Source organism: Neolamprologus brichardi, chromosome 10 (assembly GCF_056152115.1).
Source record: "Neolamprologus brichardi isolate AB-2024 chromosome 10, ASM5615211v1, whole genome shotgun sequence".
In the NCBI taxonomy this organism is placed as follows: domain Eukaryota; kingdom Metazoa; phylum Chordata; class Actinopteri; order Cichliformes; family Cichlidae; genus Neolamprologus; species Neolamprologus brichardi.
Genome location: NC_142113.1, coordinates 26,017,843 through 26,030,877, shown reverse-complemented (window position 1 = coordinate 26,030,877; position 13,035 = coordinate 26,017,843). Strand labels below are relative to the sequence as shown.

The following is a 13,035-nucleotide window of genomic DNA, read 5'->3' as shown; positions in this document are numbered from 1 at the left end:
TATTTATATATATCATGTATTTATTTAGAAACTTTGAATATTACACATTTTCCTTTGATAAGGCAGGTTATATGAACTCCAGAAAGATGGTGTTACTGCAAACATTCCAGCTCTCATAATGGCATACATTTACAGTGAATTCATATAATAAATGACACAGAATTTCTAGTAGGCCCACTATTATACAATATTAAGGATCAGGAGAGACAAAGAGAGAGAGAAAAAAGACTGGCTTCAACTGAAAGCCTCTCTTGGAAGATTTCTCAATTTATTACATCTCAGAGAATACATTATAAATACTCAAAAATTAAAATACTGTATTAGCGCCAAAGAGTTACGTTAAAGACACTTGAAAGGAAAAAAGAAACTATCTTATGTGCATAACTACAGCAAAAAGGTTTTGCATCCTGTCAGGCTAACTAGAGCTACCTACAGATGTCTAACAGACATTGGAGGACAGTACTTTATGCAAATATGCTAAGTCACTTGATTGAAGGAAAAATACTACAGCAAACAAATAAGCCGTTGTCTATAGCCTATGTGCAGCTTTGCACTGCCTAACAGCACCACAACATCCATTATAGACTAACTACATACTGGTAGTGTGTCAGAGGACATGCCAAGGAAGATCAGCGAGCCATTATGGTCTGTGTTATCTCACCAGCTCTCAATAATTTAAGCACAACCATGTGCACATCCCTGGGAGGATTTAAAGTTTCAACATATTTGAGGTTTAAACAACATTTTAGGGAAAGGAGAAAGAGGGAGGCCCAAAAGTCAAAGCAGGCAAATACTTTACATAGTCCCAAAAGGAGTTGGCTAAATAGTGGTGTTTTAGGGAGGAGTGTGGCATCACAGCTAATCTGTGTGTCCGTGAAATGTTACCTCTAGGCCTATTCTGCTCAGTATTCTGCATTTTTTTCCTAATTCATCTACAAGCAGCAGAGAGGGGTGTGGGAGTTCTTTGTGCCTTATTGCTTTTCCTGTTTATTCCACAGTCTCGTTCCCTGAAGTTGCACTAAGTTAACAGTCAAGAGAAACTGTCTCGTGCAGCGCCTGTTTGTCCTCCGCCTCCACGTCCCCGCTCTCCGCGCTCTCCGCGCTCTGACACGAGAGCTTCTCCTCACATCTCACTGGTCGGACGATGACGCACGGCCTCACGGGCTCCCCGCTCGCCCCGGCGCGCGCGGGGTTGCGACTGTCGCGCTCGTACTCCTCCTGCGCGCGTTGGATCTTCCTATTCCGAAGCTTCCTCTTGTGGAAGTGGAAGGTTGCCAGGGAAACGAGGACGATCCCCACGAGCACGGCCACCAGCACGAGAAGCGCGAGGGTGGAGGAGAACGGCGGAAAGAGGCTGAGCTGCTCCGCGCAGGTGCCGTTACTGGCCTGGAACCCCCCGTGACAGCGGTGCAGCGGCACCGACAGCCCCGAGGCCTCGGCGGTTCTGGCTGTCATCCCGGCCACTCCAAGTCTCACTGACCCCTGTACCCTTCGTGCTCTCCGGGCTCAGCGCGGTGACACCGGCCCGCGCATGTGGTTACCTGCACCGAAAAGAAGACACACGAGACCCGCTTGATCAGCTCCAGTGGAGGCAGAACATTAGAAACCCGCCCTCCAGTTTCCCCATTAGCTGATCCATTCTACATTAATAAAACCAAACCGAGACAATTAAGATGGCAAGTGGCACTGTGATGGTACTGTGATTCGCACTGAATCACAGTGTTAGATGAAATGTGCCAACTCCTAACAGATAATACGCCCAGGTCAGGTTGAAAATAAATAAATGAATTAAATTCGGACGTTGCTTTGAATATAAGACACAGCAGAAGTCGGGACAATACATCAGCTATTGTAATGTGTAGGCCTTCGAGATTTAGCCCCAACAGAAGCCCTTTTCTGCGCTCCACGCAGCAGCGTTTTACGATAAGAATGTCAGCTTTACGCAGAGTATAATAATCTGCATCAGCTCAGGCAGGTAGGCTATATTTAAACAGCAGGAGGAAAAATGCTGGAGTCTTACCTGATAAAACAGTCAGTGCGGGAAGCGGTCCGTGAGTGGCGAGCCGATGTGTGTAAATGGGAAAACTGGATCGCGGTGACGCATTTCATACAATGTGATGCTGTTGCTGCTGCTGCTGCTGAGCTCCGATCATTCAGGACGCTTTGATTGCCGCAATCCACTCAGTCTGCATCTAGGACGGCTCTTTCCCCCAGCTAAATATCTCAGGTAGAGAGGGAAACTCCCTCACTATGCATCAAAGTGGGCTTTTCAAAAATGCGATTAGAATAGAGCTGTGTCTGGTTTTCCTGGAAAAGCGTCCCTCCTCCTCCAGCCGTCCGCTGCTCCACTCAGCATCTGAATGAAGAGCTGCAGCTGCATTAAAGGTCTCCTATACCAGTCAGCTGGCAGGGTTGTTTGTCCCCCCCCCTCTTTTCACCCTGAGATGTAATTTATGTATTAACATGACCCCGGTGCGTGCGCTTCATTCCAATAAGCAAACTAATAAACACTAATCATCCTGATTACTAAACAAGGAGGAAAATTAGCTATCAGTGGCATTCCTGAGGGTGTGGTCAGTCAAATGCTGCAAACGTACATGCTATGAAGATTTTAAGCTTCATTATAATAACAGAAATTGCATTCATTTGTAGGTCTGTGCATGCTGTGAGGATTTCATTTGCTTCTAAAGTTGCTAGAAAGCTCCACACCTACACTTGTTACCAGAGACTTTATGGGATTTGTGCTCAGAGAACACCTCTGTGCATTTATCACAGATCTACAGCTGAAAATCAGTTTAACTCTTCATTAAATCAAGCCGTCGCAGGTGTAACTCTGCTAAGTAAACACTTTGGAAATCAATATCTGCTTCAGTGTGTGGGTTCTGGGGGCAAATACGTGATCTTCACACTGCTGAAGTTTTATATCAGCCTAGAACAGCCAGGTACAGTTAGCCCTCTAAATATGGATTGCAGGTTTTGGTGGCGAGGGACCAAAATTCCACTGAACTGTTTTTTTTGCTTTTGTCCTTGACAGAGAAACTTGTCAACGCCACAGAAATGTAAGAAAAGTTCTAAATGGAGATTTAATTGTTTTGTAAAAATCTGCATAAGCCAACATTTTATCCTCTTTGAAATAGTGTAGATATGTTTCATTTTATTTCATATCTGCAGGTGTAAGTGTGTGGCAGGCAGCGCTGTGGTTGGCAAAACGCAGGACTCAGTAACACAGAACTGAAGTAAAAATCACAGCTTTAATGCTGAAAAAAGGGATGACAAAAGGTAAAAGCCCCAAGCCCCAACTAAACAGACACAAAATATAAAATAAACTGACTGACAGGAAGAAAAACAGACAGACAGAACTACTGCTTACAATAAAGGCAAACACAGCGGAGAACAGAGGAATGCAGACAATATATACACATGAAGGATAACAAGGGAACAGGCCTGAGGAGGGGGAACACAACTGACATTATCAGATTGACGAGACAGAGGAAGCAAAACTGAACACAAGACGGAGACTATCAAAGTAAAACTGGAACGAACACCGAGACACAGACTAAGACACTTGAAATTGACACTAGGACTGGGAGTAACCCAACGAGGGGAAACAACAGACCGGGGAGACAGAAGGGAACATAAAACAGGGGAAAAGAGATAAACAAACATGAAGACAAGATCGACTAAACGTGGAACACAGGGGAGACATGGAAACAGATACCTAAAGACTAGATGACAAAACGAAGACCACAATATAGAAATACTACACAATGCAGAAACACAACAATGAGGACCAAAACCAGGAACATCAAAGGAACTTCAGAATATTAGATAATCCGGAATCAAATTGTCCAAATACATAAACCCTGGCTCACAAACCCAGGAACATGACAGAGAATCAAATTCTCAGAGGAAGGTTTCCAGCACCTTGTTAAATCTGTGGCATGAAAAGTAAAGGCAGAAGGGAGCCTGACTGAGGCTAGCAAGGCGTACCTAATACAGTTTCCAGTCAGTGTATAAATAAGCACATTTAAAGACCCCCTAATCAATAACAAAAAGTGCCCCTCAGTGTCACAAATACATAAAACCGTTTCCCCTGGTGGCCTTCACATTGACTATAAGAGTAAGTTTACGATAAAGTAATACAATTTTTGTACGTTTTTTTTGCAAGTTTTTCACCATAAAAGTGACTACCGAGTGTATTTCTTTGTGGATTTTTTTTTTAGTGCAATTAGGATCATAATTATCCCGATGAAAGTTCACTTTCTGGTTCAGCTTTAATTTGATACAGATATAATCTCATTATGCTCAAGCAGAATGTGTAGTTCAATCAGAGACTGACACTTTTCCAGTTCAGGTTTTGTCCAGCTCTCATAATGGGCTTCTTAATGGCTCGCCTCCCACGACAATAAAATCTGTGCACAGTCTTTCTGATTGAGATACCTGCACAACCCATGAAGACATTTAGGATTGCTCATCACTTCTGGTAGATTCTTCTTGCCATTTACGTGCTATTAGACAATCATATACCTCACTGGGTAGAATGATTTATCCACGAAGACACCCACAGCTCATTTTGTCTGGAGGTTATTGATAAAAAACGTTTAGCAGACTCTTGAACCTTTGATTCAGACTTTCTGCATTTGAATTTGTGATAAACGTCAGGCTTTTTTGTTCACTCTTATCTATGTAATAACTCTTTTACATACTAAAAAAACAAACATTTTGTTGATTTTTGACACCTTCTACTACTGTTTCAAAGAAATTCAGGTGTTTATTAGTTCAATATATATTTTTATTTTTTCACATGACTGTAGAAACAGTTTACAAAAAAAGCCTCTAATTGAAATCACGACCGAGATAAGCTCAACTCCCTGACTGGAAGATTACTGCAGGCATTGTGACACAAACTCCAAATATAGAAGTGTGGGTGAAGGAGAAGTGAGGAGACGCTTCTACAACGAGAACACCTCGACCTACTGAGACTTTAAAGCGTTGTGAGAATATGCCGTATGCCACTAATACTGCTTTCTCATGCAAACAGTGGGCTTCTATTTTATTTCATGATGAGCGTAGTCCCATTTTTCTTTTGTTTCGTAACGCTGATAATCTGCAGCCTTGTATCTCAGCTTGAGGGTTTGAGTTCGTAGTGTGAAAAGTGGTAATTTATGCACAGTAAACATTATGCTGTCTATTTGTGAGGTTTAACAGGCAATAAACTTCACACCCTCCCTGTGTTGCTAGACTGTTGTCATTCAAATGAATGAGATGGCTTCACTTTTTCACACTGTTCTCAAATTGGTGTGAACACATCTTTAAAAGTCACTCAGCCTTTGCTACAATATCATTGCCAGGCTGGTACATTATTTTGCAATGTAATCACCATATGTCTGCTGTTCAACTCAAAGGCAGGGAGAGGAACGATGAAATGATTACTGGAATGATTAAAAAAATATTAAGAAGCAGGAGCTGCTGTGCAGCCCTTTGGTGTTCATTAACCTTTGAGATGCGGGGTCAGTTACTCAAACTTGATTCGAGACCTCAGATTACATCTGTGCCGTCAGAGTGTTGCAGACTGCTTTATTAAGGATGCTAATAACGTCAACAGGATGCCCCATAGGGGAAATGAAATGTTTTATTATTTATAAAGGGAACCTTTATTAATATTTTCCAGCTCCATATTTATACCTGAATTCTACTGGAGTAGCTGTGCATGATTGCATGATTGACACATTTTTTAATAATCTTTATTTATATAATTCAAGGCCTTCATCCAACTCATCATTGTCCCCTCTGTTAGAGGAGTTGTTGTTACTTCTTTTTAGCCAGCTTTCTTCTGATTGGCTGCTTCTTGCAAAGAGAAGGTTTGAACTGCAGGTGGGTGGGGCTTCTGTGCTCACAGCTGGAGCTTTGAGTGAAGTAACCATATTAGGTATGTTTTTTTAAAAACATTTTTTGCCTTTATTAGTGAAGATTAGACAGGGAAGTGGAGGGTCAAAGCAGAGAAGACGCACAGCAAAGGGCAGCAGGTCAGACTTGAACCTGGGCCACCAGTGAGCTAAAGTGATGCCCCATATTAACTATATTTCTTCTCATTAACATGATACAAAGCCAAGTGTAGCAAACTCTGTCTGAAACTGAGCAATTAGAGTGCAAAGGTTACTTTTACATACGCTGAACTCATTATTTGAATCTTCAACAATGTTTCACGAGCATCCACCATTTTAGCCGTATATAGGTATATGACAAAAGATAAGGAAAAGCGTAAAAGGAGCTTCTGTGGAGTTCATGTGTTCTAGTTTATAGCCCCTACATTCATCGAAGGGTTGAGAGCCATTGTTCGTGATACCTCAAGCAGACTGGAAGATCCAGTGCTGCCTGCCCCTCCCACCGCCTGGACAGAGCCAGCGTTCCTCATGTTGAGTCTTGTTGATTGTGATGGTGTCAGCTGCTGCTGGTTCAGCATGTCGTAGAGCAACACAGTAACCAGGTGATCGATTCTGTCAATAGGCAGGATCGGCAATATCTGGCAGGTCTGTAAAACTATGGGTTGCCACAAATTAGTGTTGTTGTAGTTTGGGAATTTCTAATTAGATTTTACTTTTATTCCACTTTGACTATATGTTTTTAATTCAGTTTAGTTTCCAGGGTGCATTTTCTTCTTTAAGTTTAGTTTTTATTGTTTGACAACATTTAATTTTTATTATTTTTATTTTTGGTCTTTTTATTTTTAATGTATGGAGGGCATATCTCATAGGAAAGATGAATGTTTTAGCACTGGAATTACAATAACTTACTAATTAGTAATTACTTAATTCGTTTGGTACAGTATGAATGGCCATGGGGGAGGTCTTTATTAACAGAAAAAGCTATAAAACCTATGACAATACACTTAAATGTCCTTTAGACTTTACAAAGCTGACCAGTAGGCCAGATTTGAGTAATTTCAGCCTGCTCGGGCCTTATGTTTGACACCCCAGTTGTAAGTGAATCTAAAAAGAAACTCCACAAATAAAGGACAGTTTTAATTCTGAGTCCATGTTCACTGGAGACTTGTTTGGTTTCTCTTAGTTTTAAAGCGCTGACCTCATTTGAGAGACATATGATTTAAAATTGCGTATTTAAAATTAAATTGTTCTGAATTGAATAGAGTTAATCTGTTTGGATTCATTATCGTAACCACAGGGTTTGCACACTGGAATTAAACTTCAGTACAAGAGATGCTGAGTTGCCCAGTATGAATGTAAATCATTGTCATATTACACAGCCTACGAAACAATAAGAGCATCAACAGGAAATTGCTGTGCTTAGAGCCAACAAGTGGGTGGCCGAGACCCATGTGTTCGCTAATCGCAGAGTTGGCTGCATGTGCGTTCCTCTGAAACACTTTGAAGAACCTATTAAAGGTTAAATGATGCTCTACATGTGCAGAATACTTGCTATTTTAGTCCTATACAGCCTTAGGTAGAGGTGAGCTAGAGGTGTGAGTTGGTTGGTTGGTTATTTTCAGACACTTTAGCCCACACCTCTCTGAAACGCAACCACAGCAGCTGTATTGAAAGCATTGGTCTCTGCATATCATAAGAGCAGAGTAATCTGAGATATTAAGTAGAAATGAGTGTGTTATAACTGCACAGCTGTCACTGCTTAATGTGACTTTTAATAATCTCCAAAGTTCTCAGAAACCTCTTGAAAGAAGGGAAAACATGTTAACATCATTTAACATTAATGTGATGGGGCTTCTGTATCCACTCACAGGTTGTGGCGGCTACCTGGATTAGAGGTGTGGCTTATTTAGAGTAATGTTTGTCACCTGGGTTAATTGTTCAACTGAGGACCTTTGCAATCAGTCTCCATTGCATTCATTCCAAGTCGTTTAGTTTACTTTATGCTTTGATTTTTTTTTTTTTGCACTGATCACAGATCCACACACATTACTGATGAGCTGATATGAGCTGATATTTCACATTTTCCTTCTTAATAAATGTATTTTTCACAAGTCATAACTCCTTTTCTTTCGAGGGTTCTGACAACATTATACTTTTTTTTTTTTTTTAAGAAATACTCACTAAAGTTTGACAAGCATAAAAGCAAAAGAGCTGGGTATGAATATGAGAACAAATGGGTTTCATATCCATGTCCCGATATTTTTTTTTATCATTAATCACGATGGAGCTTTGGGGTGGTTTTTTTTACACTGTAAAGGCTCATCAGCCATTTATTGGGGAGTCAGCCCCTCATCAGAAATATAGGATTTGAAATGCTTCTGAAAAGCCATAAATCTTTTGTTCTGAAATTAAATTAACTTTCTGGATTTAACCCTCTCGAGGCAGACGTTGCTGATTTGCAACAGTTAAAAACTAACAACCTGATTACCCCACATACACATTTTATGAGTTTTTTCTACTCAGAAGTACCACTGCAAGACTTGGTTGTGCATTAGCAACAAAAAGTTTAATTTGAGCCTGAGAGGGTTAATAAATAAAGCAGATGTTCCCGATGGTTTGGAAACTTGCTTACAGGCTTTAAGAGTCTTAAACAAGCAGCAGAGATGTGCAAGGAAAATTCAGGATTTGATGGTAGTGGCAGCACGGTGGCACGGTGGTTAGCACTGTTGCTGCATAGTTCAATTCCACCATTAGACTGAGGTCTTTCTGTATGAAGTTTGCATGTTTTCCCTGTGTTTGTGTGGGTTTCCTCTGAGCACTCCCACTGTCCAACCACATGCAGTTTGTGTGGATAGGTTAATTGATTAATCTAAATTGCCCATAGGTACAAATGGTTGTCTGTCTCTGTGTGTTAGACTGGTAACCTGTCCACGGTGTACCCCGCCTTTGGCCATATGACACCTGGGATAGGCTCCAGTACCCTCAAAAGGAGAGACGGATGGATAATGGATGTTTTGCACCTCAACTCAAGCAGTCCCCATGCAGCTTGGGATATAAAACAGAGATGAGTGGCAACAACAAAAAATAAAAAAGCAGAAAGCAACATTTAGTTAGATTAAGGTCCATGTGATTTTCTTTTAATATGCGTTCACGCCACAAAGTGTTGAAGATTCTCACAGTAATTTCCCAGTTGCACTCGTGGACATGCTCCATCACCGTCGGGGCTCCATGAAAAATGAATGGCCTTGGAGGGAGTGAGGGTCCCTGGATGATGAACTCACAGTAGATGAGTGCATACTGAAAGATTAATGCAGCTATTCAGGCACAGTTTAAAGCATGGCATATGTTTGTGGGCTGGTAAATGGAGAGTGATTACAGCGCTTATTTTAATATTCATACAGGTCCTCTCCTCCCAGCTGTCTAGGTCAAGCTGACCGAATCTAAAAAATGAATCCTGGAGTAGAAGAGTAGAAAGAGGGTCTCTTTTCAAATACAAAGTGTCATGTAGTCACATTCAAGGCAGGAACATTTACACCTGCTCACTCGGGGGTGGTGCAAATCACTCGGCATCGCCTTGGCTTTATCTTTTGTGTGCCTTTGTTATCTCCTGATGAATCATAAGGATGGAGATTACGGTGCACACATTCAGACCATCTCTCTTAGAAGCCTTTGGTTTTCCCTCAGTTGTACACACAAAAAGAGGTTGTGTGATGGATGAAAAGAGAGCTCCAGTGAGAAGTTTAAACCCTGTCCAATTTCACACCTCTGCACACTGTATGCTGTCAGCCCTTATGCCAAACAGCAGTCGGTTTAGCAGGGTTTTTTCACTGCCCGCTGAGGCTGGAAATGAGGCTGATGAGAGAATGAACTACAACAGCGAGCTTGTGAGCCATAAAACCACAACAATGGGATGATGGTGAGATGCTCCGTGCCACCGAGTAGAAGTGCAGAGTTGGTGACGGTTCTTTATGGCAGCTATTCTTTAAGGTAAAAATACTGAGTCACAATTTGAAGTCTGAAAAGGAAGACTCCTCAAACCTTTAATCACGAGGTGAAGTATTTTGTGGTGTTTAAGACATCAGATAGCCACTAGAACATCTTATTTCCAAGTATTAATTTTTACATTTCCTGGTCAAAACCCCTTCAATAAAGGAAGACTAACGCCTAATTTAAACCCTGTGGCTTTGTTTTTTTACTCTTTAAAATGGTCAAAATTTAATTAAATATTGTGCGGTAACTTGATTATCAAACTACAACAATGAAAAGGGTAGATTAGAAACTTTGGTGATCCATATGGAGCCCAGCCAGGGGGCTCAGATTTTAGGAAACAGAGCTACAGATTTGTGATGAGCAACACTGTTTGTTGCTCAGGGAGAGGCCACCTCCCTGAGTCTTTTTCTGTCTTCCCGCTCTCACAGTTTGGGAGTGAAGGGAGGAAGACGGGAAAAGACACTGTGGAGGAGAGCCAGAGATTAATAATAACTAATTATCCAATACAGAGTGATGTCTAATCATCATTCTGCATTTAGATGGGTACACTGTGGTCATTAAGGCATGGACAGGAAGGTCAGCAGCAATACTCAGGCAGGCTGTGGAGTTTAAATGATGCCATGTTGGTACTAACGGACCCAAAAGTGTACCAAGAAAATATCCCCCGCACCATTACACCAGCAGCAGCAGCCTGAACCACTGATACAAGGCAGCATGGATCCATGCTTTCTTTCAAAGGCTTACATAGATACTTACCGTACCACCTAAATGTCACAGCAGAAACCAGGACTCATCAGACCAGGCAATTTTTCCAAACTTCTGTTGTCCAATATTGGTGAGACTGAGCAAATAGCTGCCTCAATTTCCTGTTCTTAGCTGGCTGAAGTGTGGTCTTAAGGAAAATCAAATAACAAGGGGTTATTTGATTTTCTGTTGGTGTCCTATTAACTGAAAGCAGTCTGGCCACTTTTCTCTGAAATCATCAAGGCATTTTTACTCAGAGATCTTCTGCCCACTGGATATTGTCTTTTTTTCGGGGCATTCTCTGTAGTCCTGGAGTTACACTCAGACGTCAATCATTTTTCTTTCCGATTCTGATGTTCACTTTGAACTTCAGCAGGTCGTCCTGACCTTGTCTAATTGCTCAGTTGCACCCAGTTACAGCTATGTGATTGGCTGATTACACAGACGTACCTAAAAAGTGTCAGGTGAGTGTACATTCACCTTTCTTTCCAGCTACCTGTGTGGCCGCTCTCTTCTGCAGGTATTGGGAAAGGAGATGTGATTTGCCCACAACCAGCACGGGCAACCCTGGACCCAGTGTACTGGTGTTCTATGAAAGCCCTTAGAGTTCAGTTGTGGGTGATTCTAATCCTTGAGACACCCTTTTGGAGTTTTGCTGCTGTCTGGTTTGTTTTCATATAAAACACTGCACTCGTACACTCACTCACAGCATTAACCACACCGACCACACACATCATTGTTAGCTTAAATTCCTCATTAACTACTAACTGTCATTTTGTGTGTGCAGCTCGCTTCTTTTCACGGCCATGTCACTTGTTTTGTGACACTCTCTCTATACTTTTATCTCCGGTGTCTATCAATACAAACTTGTGTCCCTCTTAAGTTCAGATGCTTGCTGTGTTTATCTGGTAGTTTATAGCCCTTTTATTTTAAATGCCAGGCTAAGTAACCTGAAACAAAGGTTGACAGGAGAAGAGGCAGTGAATCAAAAGAGAAAAGATGAGGACTGATTGAAACAATTGTCTCGTTCTCAGTGGGTTTGATGCAGCAAGTAACAATATATATTGTGACTGACTTTTAATGTAAAAATTATTACAGTTTTAAATATTTAATATTGAGCTCAGTTCTTTTAAAAAAATACCAGCAATAACTAGAGGACATCATCATCTAAAGACTGAGAAAGATTTGATTCTGCAAATGAAATAAATGAATTTATCTTGGACGTGATAAAAACTCTAGATTCTTGAATATTTAATTATATCATGACACTTAGGTTTAAAATTTATTGTAAAACACATTTTTATTGGTTTTATTTCTTTTATTTTCTTCAACTAGTCTGCATTAACCTTCCAGAAGTTCCTCTGTGAATTTACCATGCACCTGTGCAACTTGCAATAAAATGCTTTTACAGCCAGAAAACCCAAACATTGGCTCAAACTACATTTTTCTGTTTCTTAATGACACTGTACCTCATTTTCCTGCCTATTATTCAGCCACATTATTCTCTTTCACTGCAGCCCGTGTTAATCAGAAATACCAACTGTAATGAGAAAAGTTTGTGGGCCCGAATACTAACCACACATCGATGTCCAGTCAGTGTTTGTGCGTTTGTGTGTGTGTGTGTGTGAGACGTTATAAGTCTTTATATGAGGGAGCTGATATCTTTAAAGCTGCAGGCCATCTCTGGGCAGGAGTGGTCCTCTTGTTATTCCCTTCACGCGCGCGCAACTGCTTTCTCTGCAAGTCTCTGTCAGCAGAATTTCTAATGAATTGCACAAAAGCCAGTTTACTATGCCTGCACTCATGCACGCGCGCACACAAACACAAACAGACACAGGCCAACTTTCTTTTTGTGCACAACAGAAATGGCTTTGGGAAAGAATGAATGAGGCTCTCATGCACACAGAAGGGAAATATCATGCATAAGTAGTTTTTTTGCCCCTTGGAAAAAAAAGATCCTGTCACTACACATTAGCATGTAGCAAAGAAGAACTTCACATCTTTTTGGAACTGTCCTGGTTTATTACATGCAGCCTTTATTGGATAGTATTGGTAGTGGTGGAGACAGGAAGCATCTTCTTTTCCTGGAAAATGAAGATGCATATAGACTTTTTACATGCTTTAGGGCTATGTGAATCATGGCTAGCTAAAACAAAATGAATCATTACTATGGTGGCTGCTTGGGCACAATACCATGAACACTTGCACAATCTGTTTCTTTTTACAGCTGGTGTGGAGGCGATATGCAGTATAATCACTAACTGTTTTCTTAAAGTAATGACAGTGTGTTCCTATAAGTTTGTACATTTAACTGCCTTCCAGTGTTTCCTAAATGCCATGAATCGGCTTTCATCTCAGGCAAATTCACCTATCGTCTTTGAGTTGGTTCATTTCTTCAGGAAGTGCTCACCAAAAT

At 41.1% G+C, this 13,035-nt stretch overlaps 1 protein-coding gene across 1 annotated transcript; it reads right to left on the bottom strand.

Moving 5' to 3' along the window:
* On the bottom strand, positions 1-2,749 carry LOC102782403 (uncharacterized protein C11orf87 homolog). The gene is made up of 2 exons (XM_006785071.3): positions 2,021-2,749; positions 1-1,541 (listed from the first exon to the last, which is right to left on the bottom strand). The coding sequence occupies exon 2, from the start codon at positions 1,453-1,455 to the stop codon at positions 1,024-1,026; it is 432 nt and encodes a 143-aa protein (XP_006785134.1). The 5' UTR covers positions 1,456-1,541; positions 2,021-2,749; the 3' UTR covers positions 1-1,023.
* Between the last annotated feature and the right edge of the window lie 10,286 nt (positions 2,750-13,035).